Source organism: Lissotriton vulgaris, chromosome 11 (assembly GCF_964263255.1).
Source record: "Lissotriton vulgaris chromosome 11, aLisVul1.2, whole genome shotgun sequence".
NCBI lineage: Eukaryota > Metazoa > Chordata > Amphibia > Caudata > Salamandridae > Lissotriton > Lissotriton vulgaris.
Window position 1 is genome coordinate 1,049,346,708 of NC_141699.1, and position 20,005 is coordinate 1,049,366,712.

Consider the following 20,005-nt stretch of genomic DNA (forward strand, 5'->3'; position numbering starts at 1 on the left):
CAAAAAAAAAATGTTAAATTAGCAAAATATTGATTTTCACGTTGATATGAAAGGTCTTTAGTTTTGCATTTTTGCATTTTTTGCATTACTTTTAACCACTTGACATGAAAAGGGAGATAGGCAGCAGCCGCAATTTTACAGAATAATGTAGAAGAAAGAGCTGTTTGTGCACTTTTGTGACATGCTTATGGAAACAATGTGTATGCCAATATGTGAGTGGATTTGCTTGGAAAAAGCAGTTTCACACTGTAAAAACTCATTTTTACTGAGGTATAACTGTGCTTTATATCAGGGGTAGATAGCGATATATATCCAAAACCCTCCATCTTCCATCCCTACACTATCCTTTCAATCTAAATAACAGACTAACATATCCACTGCTTAAATCAATTCAATATTTCACTATACTAATTCAACACTAATCCTTTTGGGTTCTGGAGTAGCTTGCCACTCGCCATAAAAGTGCTTTGATGCCTCATCAGGGGTAGCAAGTGCTACATTACTACAAACATTTCCCTCTTCTGTCCCTCCACTATCCTTCTCAATTCAAATGACAGACTAACATATCCACTGCTCAAGTTGATTTCATAGTTCACTATACTAATTCACCACTAATCCTATTGGGTTCTGGAGTAGAGTGCTCCTCGCCCCAAAAAGTACTTTGACGTCTCGTCAGGCGTAGTAAGCACTATATAACTGCAATTACAATACAATACAATTACAATCCATGGCATAATGTTGACCAACAGAGGCTTAGTGGTGGATACCCCAGCCATAACAGTGACCCTACAGTAAGGCGTAGATCCTTAGAATATTACTCATATTTTTGGCTTAATTGTGACCATACAAGGTATTAGGTGGCCATAATTAAACCATAGATTAACCTAGCATGGTTGAAGCCACCCCAAGGAATGGGTATCCATCCTTGACCTGTGAAATGCATTCCTGGCATAAGGCCCTTAATGTGTTAATGACTACAACTGTCATATTGTGATCATTACTAACATGAGATGGCTCTACTTGAGCATGTGAGGCATAATCTGGGCAGGAGGTATAGTGAGACGTTTTTAAAAATGGCAAGCCGATATCTGAATCCCAATCCTGAACATGAAAGCTGGTATTGCAAACAAGAAACAGCTTTATTTGCAGACAAAGACAACCTTAGGTTTGGGGGAAATATTTGCATTTATTTCAACTGAAATGATGGTATGTTAGAACAAAATTCATATAATATCAGAAAAAGCCAAACTGGAGTTTGAGTTAAATTAGTTTAATATTTTAAGATGTCAACATGTTGTTGAGGGTAAGGTTGATAAGACCCTGCTGAGGCCTTCACAGTCCCGGTAACATGCTTCTTGTGGCAAAATCCAAAACTGAACAAATGCCAATACAGTTATCCTAAATTTTTATGAACCATTTTATACCACATTTGATTCAAACTAAATGTGAGTGTGAAATTCCCATTCACTATGAATCAATCAATTATTTTATTCAGATTCTTCATACGTGTGTTGATTCAATTTCAACAAATTTACATTTTAAACATCTACAAAACAAAAGCACATTTAATACATCAAATTCTATACATATTCACACCCATTCATTTCTCCCATTCGCACAGATATCTTTTCTCTCACCCACACACCCTCTATATATATATATATATATATATATATATATACATATTTACATATACATGTCAATGAAAAACCATGGCATCAAATTGTTCTTATTTCCTTATGTTTGGAGCACAGTTGTTAAAATAAATAGTCTTATGGCTCAACAAAACAGTGGTCTACGCGTTTCGAACTCCAATCTTTTATGGAGTTCTCATCAGGACCCAAAGCTGTGGAGAAAACAAGAACCCTTCTTAGTGTTTTATTCGTATCTAGCAGAAAATGAAATGACCAAACCCTCCTCTACAAGCAGACCGCTTACCGTCAATGCAGAGAAATTTGTTCTGACGCTTGACACTACAAATCAAATATAACACCCAGCTGTTATTGAAGCAGCATAATATTTCAAAACTATCAAAGCCACCGCTAATCAACATCAATACTCACAAAAATCCAGATACACTCGATTGGATTTAAATCTTTCTTTTGATCCTGTAAACAAAAAACAGCGCGTTGTGGCCTCCTTTTTAACCCCTTAAGTGCTGCCTCGGTGCATTGGCCGACGGCAGCACTACCTCCCCAGTGCTGCGCACGACCATTGGACGTCCATTCAGCACTAGTTCCAATGGACAGCGCAGCACTGGGGAGGGATGTTTAATAGCATCTATGAGGTTAAATTTCAATTTGGTATTCAAACAAACAAAACACAACACACAGAGCCTGTGTGGGCGCCATGTGACTTACTTAGAATTGTAGCTGTCCTCGTATAGATTGTAGATGTGAGGTTTCAGAATGGACCTGAAAGACAGATGCGAACACCGTTAAGTTTCCGAATTAATATCAGCTTGAGGACACTCATTTATTTCAGCGTGTTATTTACCTCTAATCCGATTAAGGAATGCTCTATTTTCAGAATGGAGCCGTACGCGTCAGTTGCACAAGCTCTGTAATGTATCGTGCCGCAGGACGCTGTTTAGTAATACTTCCTGGTTGTAAGGTGTCGGGGAACTGTAGTTCCCTATTCTTGATGACGCGTTCTTAACTCCCTCTATGTTGTCAGGAAAATGGCATCTATGTCTCCATGCGCTTATTATAATTGTGGGCTCTTGGCTTTATAATTTGTGATGCGTTGTGAATTTTCTTTCGCATGATCCGCGATTGTACTTGGGAGTTGTTTGTGATTGAACGAAGACTGCTTCCTGAATGAAAGCTGTCTGGGAGATGTAGTTTGTGAATGCCAAAGACTGTGTTTTGACGCAGAATGTCAAACGGTAGTGTGTGACTAATGGTCTAACTTGTGATTCGCAACCCTAAAAGCAGGTTTATTTTCTTGAGAACGATGTTATTCACCTAGTCTTCATGAAATACAAGTCTCGTCGGCACAGACCTAGAACCCCATCTGCCAGTATATTTCTTCCGGTGGCTGATGTTGTCTACTAACAACTTGACATTAAGTGAAATGGCACTTTCATGACAATTTGTAAATCTCTGATAACTCATTTAGGCCATCAACTGACGAATTGAACTTCACAATTAGCGTCGCTTCTCTTTTGGAGAGTTTGGCGTCCAAGTCGCCACCTCTTGTATCTTTTTCCACTTTACAGATCACCGTCCATTTTAAGTAATTTTCATCATGGTTCTTCAAACGCCAGTGGTTAACCAGCGGTGCAGTCTGAATATTTTTGCGGATGCGTGATTTATGTTGGGTTATTCTTGATCTTACCTCTTGATTTGTTTTCCCAATATAAAGCATACCGCAAGGGCATTTGATGCCATAGATCACATACCGAGATTTACAGTTGGTAAATGTTTGTGTTTACAAAAGATGTTATTGTGTTGGAACAATGATCCTTCTTCGGAGGATGGGCAACAGATGCAAGTGCCGCACTTATGATGTACTTGAATGGGCGGCAGACCTACAAATGATCTCATTGTGGTTTTGTCTTTTTTGGGAGAGCTGCTCTGACTAGCTGATTGTAAATACTTTGTTCCTTTTCAAAGGCAAATAGTGGTGCATTATTCAGTGTTTCATGGAGATTCTTGACCAAGTGCCAGTTCCGTGAGATGACTTTTTTGACTAGGTTGGAGTTGGGACAGTAGGTAGATACAAACACTATTCTGTCCGTTTCTTTCTTGGATTTTTTCTCTAAAAGGCATTCCCTAGGGATCCACCACGCTCTTTTCATTGCTCTTTTGAGCAATTTTTTGGGGTAGCCTCGTTCCAATAGATTGTCTGTGAGTTTCATGGCATGTATTTGATACTCGTCTTTAAATTGGCAGTTACGGCGAATTCGTAAATACTGACCAAACGGTAGGTTTTCTTTGAGGCTGCGAGGGTGAATACTTAAAAAATGCAAAGACTTGTTTCGATCAGTTGCTTTTTTGAATAGCGTGGTTACCAGCCTTCCTTGTGAAGGATAGACTTCTACATCTAAGAATGGCATTCTGTTCTTAGAGTAGTTAAGGCTAAATTGTATTTCTGTTGTCCGATTGTTAAGCCACTGGTGGAATGAGATTAAATCCGCCTCATTGCCTGACCATACGAGGAAAATATCATCGATGTATGGACTCCAGTTTTTTATTGAGCTAGCAAAAGTCTAAAGTCCATAAAAATGAGAGTTCTCCACCCGGTATTAAATGTGCTTTTGTATTGTAAATTGGCGAAATTGAATCAACACACATATGAAGAATCTGAATAAAATAATTGATTAATTCATAGTGAATGGGAATTTCACACTCACATTTAGTTTGAATCAAATGTGGTATAAAATGGTTCACAGAAATTTAGGATAACAGTATTGGCATTTGTTCAGTTTTGGATTGGTCAGTGGCTTGGCCTTACTGTTGGGAGCCCGAACCCAGTAGTGTTTTTTGTCTTGTGGCAAAAGGCTGCCATGCCCACTCTCCAAGTACCAGATTATGCATTGCACATAATTGAGACTGATGGATGCTTACCAGCTATTTCTCCCTCACTGACAGCAGCATTAGATCCATTTGAAAAGTGTTAATTACTTCTTGAGGGACCAGATGGGCTTGAATTCAGCGAGCAAGTTGCATAGACCAAATCAGCCATTTTGGCATTCTCATGTATGTACTACAAAGAAACAACTAGGCCCACATTGAGGTTCTGAGAGTGCTTGTCAATTAATTGGACATCTCTGTTCATCACTTCACTGATTATACTGCATGAGATTTTTTGTAAGATAGATGGTGCAGCACCAGTGCTGGACCAGCTGTAGGTGGCATCAGGGTTTTCCCTGGGAGGATGTAAGGGTGGGGAAAGGTTATGCAGCGGAGGAGGCAAATTTTGTTGATGGAGGCTGGTTATCCAGCGGTGCTGCAATATCGGCCCCCAGAAACAAAAACAGCAGTACTTCACACTGCCCACCGCTCCCCCGGGGGGGAGAAGGGGGATGGTCTGACAAAATTGCCAGGGCTGCTTTGGGTTTCCAGTCCGGCCCTGTGCAGCACTACCTGAAGCAGAATCCAGGCAACATTGAGTATTGTCTCTCCATAGCGGGGTGTGCCTCTTGTTGGCCACTCATATATGATTAGTTTGGAAGACAGATTGTCTTCACTTTGTATCCTCATTAAAATGTCACCTTCATGTCAAGTCATAAGTGAAGTCAACTAATTTCCATCTATTGTATTCTGAGGGCAGTCTACACTCAATCTCAATGTAGCTTTTAGGGGTGTCGTTCAGGTGAAGTTCTTCTCAGAGCTGGATTTTGACAATGCTTTGCTGACCAGCCTGGCAAAATCCTTTCTTGCTAACTTGAAGGTAATGCTAATTGCGATTGCCAGACAGATTGCTGGGGATAGTAGATGTAACTATAATATACCAAACAATCAGGTGAACCCAAAGCCCAAATCGGTTTGACCCAAGGATACCACGTCTTGGTTCACTGTGTTCTTCGGCTAGAGTCCAATTCCCACACACTCTGATCTTCTCACTGTTATGTTTTACTTTATGCTTTAATGCTTCAAAATGTCGTAGTGTTTTATAAAACTTTAAATTTTAAGACCATTGGGATGGGAACCCCCATCTATTTTAGAGAAAAAAAGAAAATCTTTGGTGGGGCTTGGAGTATGAGCGTTCACAGTATTCAGTGGTATTACATTACTGGGTTCAAGTTATCAAGGACAAAATAAATCACTCGTAACTAACACAGAGACACGGGTGGGGAATACTTTACCAGTTTTATTGAGGCTTGAACCCTCATTGTTTGTTTTCTGGATCAAAACTGAAGCTATTGTTTAGGGCACAGCTGAGTTAACTCTATTTTCTTGCTATTGTAGGATATTAACTCTATTAATCTTCATGCTTTCTGATTAGTCTAGTATTTATTGTTAGTTTAGGATGTTTATTAATCTTAATTTGCATTCATTTGTTTTTCACAAATAATTATAACATTTATTAAAGGCATAGTAGCCTATGTCTCCTAAAGTTACATTTCTTTATTTGAATGAGACCATTATTATATATCCATAGCATCTTCAGTATTACATATAGATTTTACCATTGATGTAATGATAATTTTTGGATTGCTTCTGCACTGATAATTTATGATATAATTTTACAACAACCTGAACTATATGTTTGTCCTGTACAGTCTAAAAGACGTAGGGCCAGAGATAGTATGCTGTCCAAGGTGACACGCGGTGACACAAGGCAGCGCAATTCCTTCATTCATCTTTGTAACACAATGCAGCTGATTGCTCTGTGTTATGTTTAGGGCTCCCGGTTTTATGGTATTTATATTTTTGTCATTTCCGTCTGTATTTTTCCATATTTATTTTTTGCAGATTTTACCAGTATTTATCCATATTTATTTTAGGCTTTGTGAAAAGATGTAGTCCAAATGTGTATATTTCTGCATTTATTGAACCAGTTAATGTGCACTTGTACCTGAAAGCCTGACAGGTTTCAATGATATATGCACACTCAGGGGGTAAAATATGGACTTGTAAAAAAATATGTACATTTTAGTATCCAGGTTGTGCAAATCTGCTGTTTAAGGCTCTTTACTAAAAAATCCCTATTTTTTTAATACCCTTGCCAGTCAGTCCCCACAGCTATCTGCCTGGCAGTCATGATAGATAGCATTTAGATTCACTCAAAAACAACCAAATTTCCGTTTTTATCCACATTTAAAAATAAATACAGACAGGAAAATAAATGGTTTTCTGTCTGTATTTATCTGTAAAAATGAGTAAAAACGGAAAACAGGGAGCCTTGGTTATGTTACATTTCAAGCTGGGAGAAGTTCCATGGGCGGCACATGAGCGTTTCGTGCATCTTCCCATGGATTTAACACAAAGGGTTTGTAAACCTGGGATTGGGTCAAATCTGCATGCCTTCCAGAGGATGGAGTAATGAAGAGAAAAATATGTGTTTCTCCTCACTATTTCCTCTTTTTCTATGTGATGCAGAAAAAGGAAAAATACTCTTTGTGTTGTTTTTCTGCAAAAGAAAAATCTTGCCCATAATGCGGGTGCACATGCAAGGAGAGAGCAAAAATGCTCAATAACTTTATAAATATGGAGCATTTCTAGGCTCTATCTTTCAGAAAACACAACAGAGCAAGATCCCTTGCTGCCCTGTTTTGCATGAAATAATTGCAAATGTGTCCTGTTAATGTTTTTCTATTTTAAACAGAGGTATGTCTCAGTCAGTGACTTTGCTGATCTACTAACCAGTCAACCCTGTTAGACAACAGACCCAGTGATCATTGTAATGCACTCTTTTAATAACATATTTGTTTTTCCTCTGCCAACAGACTCTGTACCAAGAAATGCTTTGGGCCATAAATTGCAAACCTGGGAGTCTGAAAGAGGACAATCATTTTTGAACAATGTTGACCTCCAAAATGGGGAGCTGATCATTCGGAAAACTGGGTTTTATTATATATACTCCCAAACTTACTTCCGGTACCAAGAACCAGAACCATCTGCCCGTTCATTTGGAACCAAAAGGGTGAAGCAAATGGTCCAGTACATATACAAAATGACAAGTTATCCAGAGCCAATACTTCTGATGAAAAGTGCAAAAACAACCTGCTGGTCCAAAACTGCAGAATTTGGACTCCATTCCATTCATCAGGGAGGAGTTTTCGAACTAAAACAGAGGGATAGAATTTTCGTTTCTGTGAGTGATAGAAACCTCATAGATATGGATAAAGAAGCAAGCTTTTTTGGAGCGTTTTTGATTGGCTGAAGACATTGGAAACTCAACTTTTGTTGAATTTGTTACACATTCCTTCTTTTGCTCAATGTATCCTGAAGGATAGAGTGTTGTGCAAGACCCTACTGATGTCGCAGGCCACTGGTGGCGGCATTTCATGAACAAATCAAAAATGTGTGTACAGGTCTGAGACAGTTCGACAAGTGTCTTTTGGGACTTCTGAAAGATGTATATTTGCCCTTTTTTGCAGACAGGTGCATATATGGATGTATCTTTGTATCTATGGGCCATTTGGGAGGTCTATAACTTTTTTTTACAGATATTCTGTTGTAAACTAAAATTACTCGCGAGAATGGCACTGGAGTCTAGTGGCACAGAAGTACCTTAAAGCAGGCTAGTTGATTCATAACAAATATTCAACATTAGGGGCCTGATTCACAGAACTAACTTAAGACAAAATCCTAAACTTACTACTTTTGGTATTCACAGAATGCACTTACTACTTTTGGTATTCACAGAATGGATTTACGACTACTAACTTTACGTCTGCACTCAGGCCGGAGATTCCGGCTGGAGGTGGAGATTTCGGCCACGGCTAAATCTCTGCCACCGGCCTGAATCCCCACCTACGGGCCGGAAGTCCCACCTACGGGCCGGAAATCCCACCTACAGGCCGGAAGTCCCACCTACGGGCAGGAAGTCCTACCTACGAGCCGGAATCTCCGCCTTCGGGCCGGAATCTCCGGCCCGAGTGCAGACATAAAGTTAGTAGTCGTAAATCCATTCTGTGAATACCAAAAGTAGTAAGTGCATTCTGTGAATACCAAAAGTAGTAAGTTTAGGATTTTGTCTTAAGTTAATTCTGTGAATTGGGCCCAAAGAAAATAACGTAGTTACTGTCTGGCAATAACTTACTTCAGGCAGTGTTTTCAATTGAGGACAGGTTTTTCAATTACTTGAAAGTTCTGTGTCTGAAAGGTCCAGCTCCTATTAAAGCTAGAGTTTCCAAGCCAGCTAGCATGTTAAAGAGCAACTTTTCTTGCTCTGAACAGCACAAAGGATGGAATAGGCTGAGAGATCAAGAAGCATATTCCTTCAAGGAATAAAATCACCAAAATCAAAACAAGCCCAACTTCCATCAAAATAGTGTGAATAAACTATCTAACTCAAGAGTCTGAAGAAGCCACGTTAATACTTCAAACTCACTATAAAGGAACTCAACAAAGAATAGTTTGCCAAACAGTGCGACTGGACTAGTAATGTGAAATATAAGTGTACGTATGTGTAGAGCCTACAGCCCCTGCTTGACCAAATATTAGCTGTATTTGTTCTATTACTATTTTTGTTGGTATCATACTTTGGGGCATATTTATCAAATGGTTGTGTCACTCTTGTGCCACGCAATGGGGCGCAAGAGCAACGCAACTCTTAAGTTTATCACGCCATGCAATGCAACCTTGCAGAGCCTCGAGTGGCTTCATAAACCTAGAACAACCAAATGCAGCCCAAACCTCTGGATTGCATTATGCTGCCCAGGAGAGTGGGTGTTCCCACGCAACACCCATGGATTTTGGAACATTCCCAGATGTACCATGCATTGCGATGTATCCCCAGGGGAGGTGTAATGAGAAAAAATATCTTTATTTCTCCTCTTTTTTTCCTCTTTCTCTGTGTGCTGCATTTTGCAGCACACATAGAAAGAGAAAAATGTCTCGGGATTGTTTTTGTGCTCCTTCCTGCACAAAAACAATCCTTATAATGCAGGCAACTTTTCACCTTGGTGCAATTGTGCCTGCATTGGCGCTAGGCAGCACATTGGAAGCCAACGCTGGAATAAGCTGTATTATGTTAAATATAGTGCATTCCTGCCCTTTCCCTGTCACACAGTGCACGAGGTGGCTTGCTGCACTGCTTGATATTTTGATAAATATGCCCCTTTGGGTGCATCTAGTACTAATCCTAGTTAGTTAATACATTTGTAATAATGGGATGCAACTACCAAATGTATAGATGTATCAGTTAGGTCAACATTATACTTTTGGGAAAGAACACATACACTGTAAAAATTAAAAGAACATTGTTGTAAATTTAATACATGTTATGGATAAACATCATTGTTGAAAATAGATTAGCAAATTATTTGAAGTTCTGCAGTTTTTTTCTTTTTTTGTCCTTTGACGGCGTGCACGATTTGGGGTTTTCAAGGCTGTTGGTGGAATGAATCCCTTATTTTTTATACAAGCATTTCAAAGGCAGCTCAAAAAGTAGGATGTATTCCCTCAAGAGCTTTGAAAAAGTCCCAGCCGTTCCATCAATGGGGCCAAGCACATGTCCATGGGAAAAAAACCTGAATTTCAATGATTCTGCTAATCTGTTTTCTACAGTGATATTGATGTGTAACATGTATTACATATATAAAAACTTACTCTTAATGCTTAAAGTGTATTTGTTCTTTGCAAATAGTATAATGTTAAATTATCTGGTTATCAATCCATATAAATGACAATTACTGTGATGAAACAGTTGGTAGTTGCATCTCATTATCACATGCAGAAGTATCTTCACCGTAGAGCCAAAACAGATATCGCTTTCAAAAAACCTCCGCTGGTTTACACTGTGCTTTAAACATGGGTGCCTAATTCATAACTTTAATGTAAACAAAAAAGTGATGGATGGAATGCTTGAATTAGTCTATGTCACTGGTAATTACTCAGAACTATATCCCAGTCCATCATTACTTTGCACACCATGCCACCTCAGTTTGGAATCAGCCATATGTAAACCGGTCTCAACCCTACTCTAATGGTAACAGTTCAGCCTGAACTGCCAGGCCAGGTTCTCCCTGAACCAGAAAACAAGCAAACCAGTACTGGTTGCACTCTTAGTGGAGCTCAGCAGCCAAGTATAGCTTGGTTCCAGTGGGACAGTGTGCACAAGACCACTTAGGGTGACACAATGAAATATACAAAAAAGTGATGCATGGAATGCTTGAATGAGTCTCATCCACTGGTAATTAATCTCGCTGCATCCCATTCCATTGTTATTTTGCAGCCTCAAGTAATTGCCAGTGGCTGAGGTTACAAGCAATTATTGTAGACATAAGACAGAAGAACAAATAGGATATAGAACCGTAGGGCATGGATTTGCATGTGATCAGGAGGGGAGAAGTTACATGGGAGGGTCTGTTCAAAGGATGAATGTTTTTAGTTGTGGTCGGGTAAATCATGTCTGTGCCAAAGGACAACGTCTCACTAGGTGAGGACCGAGACTAAAAAGATAAACAAGGAGGTGATCGCTTTTAACAGAATTTGCCATGGGTTGCACTAAACACTCAGTGCCCATTTGCATTTATTTGTTTCAAATTTCTTTGTTGTATATTATGAAAAAAACAACTTGAAACAAGGCTAATGAAATCAGACAGTCTGAAACTGAAGTCACAGAACTTGCAGGTAAGACAACAGCTGTGAATCGTGTTGTAAATATATACTTGAAATTTCAAATATCATGCTATCGCTTTAGTTTTTAGGAGACTGTCAAACACCAACTCCTGGATATCAAACACTAAGAAATTCTAAATGTTAGGTAGATATTCAAAAAGCGCCTTTGATAATTTTGTCTCTAAGACTTTGACCAGGAATGGTAGCAGGGAGATCGGTCTGTAGTTTGCTAGCTTTGTAAGGTCAGCAGAGGGTAACTTCAGCAATGGGAGGACAGTTGCATGTATCCATTATATGGGAAGGTCACGGAATAGTTAGAGGCATTCATAATGGGTGAAAGCATGGCTTTGATGGGTTGCGGTCCTACTGAGTAGACATAGTGGGGACAATGGTCCAATGGGGACTCTGAGTGGATGGACTTCATGGCGGCAGTGGTTTCTTCTGGGGTGATAACAGGCCATGTAGTTAGCATTGGTTCTTTGGATAAGATTGGGAGGCGCTTTGGCACAGTCTTTCTAGTCTGATTGTGGGCTGAGGTTGCCTTAAACAGTGGTGATTTTGTTGCTGAAGAATTGAGAGAGATTGTTGCAAAGGTCCTGGTAGGAAGTGATCGAGTTGGAGGAGGCTGATGTTGAGGTGAAATCTTTCACAATGTCAAATATTTTTTTGCTTCCAATGGTGCTGGCATCAATGCGGTCCACAAGAGCAGCACAATTGGTGGTCCAGATTACTCTGGTGGTACCGTCAAAGGCAGATTTGAACGTGCTCATGTCTGCTTTGCCCTGACTCCTTTTCTATTTACGCTCCAGTTGTTTGCAGTGGCGTTTCATTAGTCTGAGTTCCTCCATGTACCAATTGGCCTGGGATCTGGATCTTGTTGTATTGTTGTGCTCGAGGAGGGTCAGGGAGTCAAGCAGGAGGCAATCCAGTTGTTGAAATTCTTGATTGCTTTGCGGAGACTGTTGCTGTGTTCTGGTCGGTGGGTGTTGAGAGCAGTGTTACAGTCCTTGTCAGTGTTGCTGTTCCAGTTTTTTGGCCTGTCCAGGGATTGTGTGTGTACTTTAGACTTGGATGGGGATGCTGAACTTGACTAGAACTAGGTCTGTCTAGGGAACTGGTGTGCACTTGTCGACTCAGATGTTGCCAAAGTTGGTGAAAATAGTCTCCAGGAGGTGTCCAGTGACATGGGTAGGTCACTTTTCTCCTCATTGGGTGAGGCCCAAGATTCCAAAGTCTTCAATGAGTGCTCTTGAGTTGGTGTCAGAGTGGTCTTCCAGTTGTAATTGCTACCCTTGAGGTTGAGTGGTATGACAAAGTCCTTGATGGTGTCATGGAAGTTACTGCATGGTCCCGGTGGTCTATAAATGAGAGTACTGCTTAGGGAGTTCACTGTGATGTAGAGCTCGAATGACAGGTGTTCCATGTTGGTGTCCATGGATGTGATGCAGCTGATGGTGTTCTTCTGGGTGATTGTGATTCCACCCCTGTGCTTGTGAAGTCTGTCTTGCCTGGCAATCTTGTAGCCAGGGGGATGAATGTGGCATTGTCAGGTGCCAATGCAGGGCTCAGCCATGTTTGCGTGAGAAATAGTAAGTCAAGGTCATAGTCATGCAGCAGGTCCCTGATATTTGTGTTCTGGATTTCCTTGTAGCCAATCACAGAGGGTCACAAATAGCTCCCTGCTGCTTAACATTCATTAAGTAGGTCATTTTGCCAACCATTGTGTCTGGCTTCTGGATATTTTGTGACACCACCTATTTGTACATAAGTCTCATGCCAAAATCAGAGAAAGGCTGCAAAACATCGGTCCACAATTTGTGACCCTGTGTACATTGGGCCCCTAGTTTGGTTACCCTTTTATTTCTGTGCATTTGAATAAACTGCTTAAGATTTGTTGCAGGACACCAGATCACACTCATACATGTGTTCGAATCTTGGACACTGTATAACATATATTGTGGCGGGGAGGCAAGTTTTAATATGAAGTATAGTATCACCAAATCGCTCTATATCTTGATATGGCTAGTTACTAGAGCTAAGACACCCTTAACTTTTTTAAAGCACTGTACCTGCAGGTTTGCACTTCTATGTGGTCATATGATCCAGCAGTGACTTGCAATACCCTTATAATGTTCAGTGTTTGTGCATTATCCATTACATTAAGTACATGTAGACATCACCAACATAAACATGGTGTTGTAAGAGTAATGCAGCTTTGAACGTACCCATGCACTGCTCTTTGTCTGTTAACAGTTTGCGAGAAGACCACCCAGACTATTATTGCCAGTATACTGCTATTTGTGTGGTATGGGGTCCTGCACAACACATTGGACGTAATACATAACATGCTTCTCATTAGAACTACACTAAACACATATAAGCCACCACCACCTCACCACGGAAAAGACTGGAGACTTTGCAATATATTTCAAACAGAGATATGACTGGTCTGCCAGGGAGTATGATCAGTAAAACCCCTCCAGAACTCCTATTTCTAATCTTTACAATTTTTTCTCCTGCTTCTTGTTAAATTAAATAGAGTCACGCTTGTTGACCCAGTGAATAGTAAACAGCAGTTAAGATTTCAGAAAGATCAAAACAAATGCAAGTATACTACTTGAAATTCACTATATAGAACTTTTCCATATTCATGGGTTGTTTCCTGAACATCTGCCTGGAGATTGCTTTTTAATTGGGTCAACAATCCCAGTCCGGTTAATATATTTTGAGGGTTTACAAGGGGTTCCACAAATTATGGAACAAACAAAAGGTCTAAGCAACTCATGATCAAAATAAACATACAAGTTTCCTTATTTTCCTGCAGTGGCTCAATGTTCAAATACATCTCAATTGAGAGTATGACACTTTTTTCACTTTGATTTTACACCCCATCAACAATAATTTTATGTATGTACTGAAAATATATTTTTATAACTTTTTACCGGATTTAATCTTTGTTTTTTTATGACTGTATTTTGCAATTGTGTAGTTGTACATAATATGGTGCAATTTATTGGATTTACTTCTGAATAAAGTTGATTGAGTGCTTGAATAAGTTTTAAATGGAAATGTATTATGCTTGCATAAGAATTTATTTAGAAACCAAAACCTAATGCTTCTGAAAATAATCTGAACTGGACGACAATTTGACCACCTCACCAGCCATTAAGTGACAATCCAAGTTCTCTTTTCATATTCTACTTTTTATATGTTCCTGGGTGTTTTATTTTCTAATTTTCCCCTTTGTACTTATTCTCTCCATACCCTCAGGTATGCTTGTATAAACTGAGTTTTGTGGAAAATTTATTATGAAAACATCATGTTTACTGTGTAAATGAAGGGTCTATTTCTAGGTAATGCTAAAAGGCAAACGCAATGCAATTTGTTAAGGTGAGATTTACTATCCAACACAAATTTGGATTTGTGTTGGATAGTATTCCAAAGAAAATCAAAGTTGAGCAATGTATTGCCCTGCATTACTTAGCATTAATGTGGTGTTCCATGGATGGTGTGTGGGCGTTCCCATGCAACCACTCATGGGCTTTGGTGCAGTTCCTTATATACAAAGAATCATAGACAGGGATTTGCACCAAAGTCCTATGCCTTCTCAAGCCTGGCGCAATGCGAAGAAATGTTTTATTTCTTCTCATTTAAGTCTTGAAGTATAGTTCTTGTACAGGAAGGGACCACTTACAGTAAAAAACCTATCCTTAGAGAATCAATACATCCATGCACTGTGCAACAAGGGTGTCTGCGTTGGTGCATGGCTTTTGAAAGTGAGCCAGAGCAGGCAGAGAGGAGAACAGCACCACATCTTAGTAGATGTGGCAATATTCTGCTCTCTCCATTTCATACAACACAGTGCAGCAACTCTAGCTGCCTTACTGTTTTGATTGACTTCTTAGTTAATCTGTTTCCATGCACAGAAAACAGCACAACTGCAAATTTGTGTCTTTCCTGGGGCAACACATTAGTACAAAGTGGACCGGCTGTTTGAAGCACCAAGTGCATCTTTCGCAATGAAAGTGGCTACACAGCCTGCCTTTCTAGGTGGACAGAGGGCACCCTACTGACAGGTGCAGTGCTTGGCTGCACTGGTCGGCAGAGGAAGGATTGGGGATCCATGAGACCCCTTTCCACCCTGAATGTTGTCAAAAGGTTCTGTAGAGAGTAACATTTTCTATACCACATATCTTACTTTGTCTCTCTCTCTCTCTCTCTCTCTCTCTCTCTCTCTCTCTCTCTCTCTCTCTCTCTCTCTCTCTCTCTCTCTATATATATATATATATATATATATATATATATATATATATATATATATATATATATATATATATTACCTACTGGCGGTCGCCAGTAGGTATATATAGTTAGGATTTTTTCTCTATGGGATTTTTGAAAATTCTATGTCTAATAACTTTGGCGTTTGTGGAAGGAATTGGCTGGAAAATGGAACATTTTGTTTCTGAGCAGCCCCTGACAATTTGGGGGGGTTTCATCAAGGGGGGGCTGAGAAAAAAGGGGGGTCCCAAAACACGTTTTTCCCATGTTAATTTCCATAGGGCGGTTGGCCTCACTTTTAGCTCGAACGGCTGAATGGATTTGCACGAAACTTGGCAAAATTGTAGGGACTGTTAGCCCGATGTGCCTTTGCTAGGTCTCAATATATGTGCTCCAGTGGATTTTGAGTAATTTAGGTTCAAAAAAAGATATATATCTGGGCGGAGCCTAACCACACATCTGATCTGATTGGCTGTCAGCACTTCATCCAAGAAGTGTTGGCAGCCATCTTGGGACCAATATACATGATAGCACCTCATTAAAAAGCATTGTAGTTAATAGAGGGTTTTAGGACTTTAGTTACATTATAAATCATTTGTTGATGGTACCATACTCGTTTTAGGAATTGTGGTGGGTTCTAAGGTGATTTTACCATGTGAAAAAACCTTCTGCTGTGATATCATGAATATTGTTTGAAAGAAAACTAATATCTCATGATTTTCCCACAGTGGTTTGCAAGGGGATCCATAAGCTAAACTGAAAGCATATTTTCTGTAAATTCACATTATCTTTCTCAGTCATGTGAAAATGAAGTCTGACATTCTCAGTAAAACATGTACATCCAACAAGGACAGAGACTGTCAGTTGATTCCTTTGTGTTCTACTGCAGCCTCCTAGAGTGTTCTAAAGAACAACTAGAGCGCTAACAGTCCTACTTATTACAAAGGTATGGCACACCTGAAGCCATCTTGATTGGAATAAAGTGGTAACTCTTAAAACATTTAATTTAAAAAGAAACAACATGAGGGGGTATATTTTGTCATAGAAAGTATGATTAGTGCTGCAGAATGAAAAATTAGGGCACATTTTGAGTGACTTCTCAAATCCTTTTCTATTTCATTAAAACATTCTGACATGCAGTCTCCCAAAATGGCCACCAGAGACAAAAGAGCCCAAATGTAGCCCAAATATCACCCAGATGTAGCCCAAGTATAACCCAATGACAGAATGTCCCAGAGTGTTCTAAAGAACAACTAGAGCGCTAACAGTCCTACTTATTACAAAGGTATGGCACACCTGAAGCCATCTTGATTGGAATAAAGTGGTAACTCATAAAACATTTAATTTAAAAAGAAACAACATGAGGGGGTATATTTTGCCATAGAAAGTATGATTAGTGCTGCAGAAAGAAAAATTAGGGCACATTTTGAGTGACTTTTCAAATCCTCTTCTATTTCATTAAAAAATTCTGACATGCAGACTGAAACATGCACTTTGAATACCAGCAGCAGACGTCCCTGGTGAGCAGTAGCTTTACTACAGTGATCTAATGTGCAACTAGAGTGCTAACATTCAGAATTTATGGCAAATGTGTGACACATCTGAATGCCTTCTTGATGGAACCAAAGTAAACAAGCATTGAAAATGCAATAGATCTCGCCCTCGTTTAAGTTAAAGCCATTCTGTTTGTAATGAGGTGGCTTTTTAGCTTTGCTTTTATTAGTGTTTTTTCAACTTTCATGTAAATAACATGCATCTGTATGCATATAAGTATATGTATGCATGCATTTATGTTTGTATTTATATAGATATAGAGATGATATATGTTTATATATGTATGTATATATATATATTCACTGAAAAAACCATAGGTTATAGACCATATATAGTTAGGAATTAGCATTTACAAAACCTTGAAAATTCACTGAAAAAACCATAGGTTATAGACCATATATAGTTAGGAATTAGCATTTACAAAACCTTGAAAATTCACTGAAAAAACCATAGGTTATAGACCATATATAGTTAGGAATTCGCATTTACAAAACCTTATTTTACTCACACAAAACCATTGAAATTCCATATATAGTTAGTTGCACTAACTATATATCGCGCACCCGCAATCCACTGCTGATGATGTCACATATTACATCATTCATGACATGGTCAGTGACATCACTGATGACATCACTGATGACATCACTGATGACAACATCCAGTGACTGTATGTTTCTGTAAAGTTAAAATATGTCTTACATATTGAAGAATGAGTGGATGTATAAGTGTCTGGATGAAGGATTTAGTAGGTGCATGACTGACTGTATGAGTGAGTGATTAAATGTGTCTCACTGAGTGCATGGGTTAGTGACTAAACTGTCTTAATTTGTGCATCATTATGTCTGTTGTTCTGTAAACTGTTGCATGTGTTGATAAGTAGCTATATGAGTAATATGGGTTATTGATTGGTTGCCCAAGTATTTGTATGGGAGACTGAGTGTGTGTGTGGGTGGCTGGGAGGTGTATGACTCTGTGCATAGATGTGTGAGCAGTTGATTCACTAGATGTATGGTTTCAAAAGTGCATGTGGAAACAGCTGTATGGGCGGTTGACTGTGTGCATGAGTGTATTGGTGAGTGAATGGATATCTCAGTGCTACATGTCAAAGTAAGTACATATGTAAAACACAGTACATGTGAGAGTTGACATATATAAATAACTGTGCATAAGAGCCAGTGAATGTGTGAGTGGCTGTATGGATCATTGTGAACTTGTATCAGGGATTGCATAAGAGAGTAAATATGTGTTAGTATATGTTTGAATAAGTAAAGTTTGTATAACTGTATAGTTGAGGAAATGGAGGTGTGCTTGATTCTTTGCATGACTGACTAGGTGTGTGAGTAACTCCATGGATGAGTGACAGTCTGTGAGTGTCTGTTTACACTGATTGTATCTAAGGTTATATTAGAGTCTGAAGAGGTTCATCGTATTATCACATGAATGATATCATCAGTGATGTGATCAGTAATGTCAAATGAGATGTCATCAGTGATGTCATCAGTGATGTTATTTGAGATGTCATCAGTGATGTCATTTGAGATGTCATCAGTGATGTCATCAGTGATGTCACTGACCATGTCATGAATGATGTAATATGTGACATCATCAGCAGTGGATTGCGGGTGCGCGATATATAGTTAGTGCAACTAACTATATATGGAATTTCAATGGTTTTGTGTGAGTAAAATAAGGTTTTGTAAATGCGAATTCCTAACTATATATGGTCTATAACCTATGGTTTTTTCAGTGAATATATATATATATATATATATATATATATATATATCCAAAGGTTTTGCCCAGTGCCGTACGCCTGCCTCTAACTGCCGTTGCCAGCCATGGTGGCAAAGATCCACGATAATTCCAAACAATCCTTTCAATAGGAAAGAAGGCGGTAAACCAGTATCACACCAAGGAGGTTTTATATATTATTACATATATAAAAATTACCCACTGGTGGTCGCCAGTAGGTATAGTTAGGACCATGTTTCCACAGAAAAGGCTTTTATTGAATTGCCTATATCGTTGACATCGTGTGATGAATCTTCACAAATATTTTCAAAAAAAGTACCATAGTGAGTTTTGTTGTGCATTGAAAGTTATGGGGTGATCTGTCAAGCGAGGGCCGTGAAAATAGGGGGGGTCAAAAAATGTGTGTTTCCCATGTTAATTCCCATAAGAGCTTTAGTCACAACTGCAGCCTGGACCACTGGACGGAATTACACCAAATTTTAGTAGGAAGGTAGATTTTGGTTCACAGATCACACTTTCAGCTATCCGGTGTAAATCAGTTCTGTAGTTGTTTAAGGAAATCCAAATTAGTATATCTGAAATCGCGAATAATTTGTAAATAATAGAGAGGATGTAGCCTTACGACTAGAGCGGTCGACCTTGAAGCTGGGGAAATGGGTTCGTGTCTCGGCAACGATGCTTAACATCATGTGATTCTGGGCAAATCACTTAATCTCCTGTTGCCTCACAAAAATGAATGTGTCCATCTGTAACAAAACTGGTGTTCATGTAGAGCGCTCTGATACCTGATATTGTCGGGTCTAGTTTGTGCTATATAAAACTTAAAAAATAAAGAATAACAAGCTTGTGCAGGGAAATGCAGAGCTATGATTGGCAGCCAACGATTCAACCAGGAAGTGTTGGCAGCCTCGTGGGACTCGTCTTCGAATACCCTAATCCCCCTAGCCTTGCTCCTGGAGTCCCAGAGGGATCCCGGCTGGGCAACACTTTAATTTTCTTTTTAATTGCTGCGAGTTTGCAAAATTCACAAATTTGCTGCAAAAAAAAATTGTGAGTTCCTGTGCTTGTTTTGAAAAGTGTCCCGGGTGGGCCAGGTCCCACCCGGCATGTGGTGATTTTTATAACAAATGGAGTGGGCACATGGGGCCCTCCCTCCAAGGGCTTCTTTGCCTTGGGAC

General features: G+C 39.4%; 1 protein-coding gene across 1 annotated transcript in view; it reads left to right on the forward strand.

Annotated features, from left to right (window-relative positions):
- TNFSF10 (TNF superfamily member 10) overlaps positions 1 to 14,539 on the forward strand; it is a 112,091-nt gene extending 97,552 nt beyond the window's left edge. Inside the window, exon 5 of the mRNA XM_086944389.1 lies at positions 7,397 to 14,539. Within this exon, the coding sequence (XP_086800515.1) occupies positions 7,397 to 7,833 (437 nt within the window). The 3' untranslated portion in view covers positions 7,834 to 14,539. The remainder of the gene's footprint in view (positions 1 to 7,396) is intronic.
- Positions 14,540 to 20,005: the final 5,466 nt, after the last annotated feature.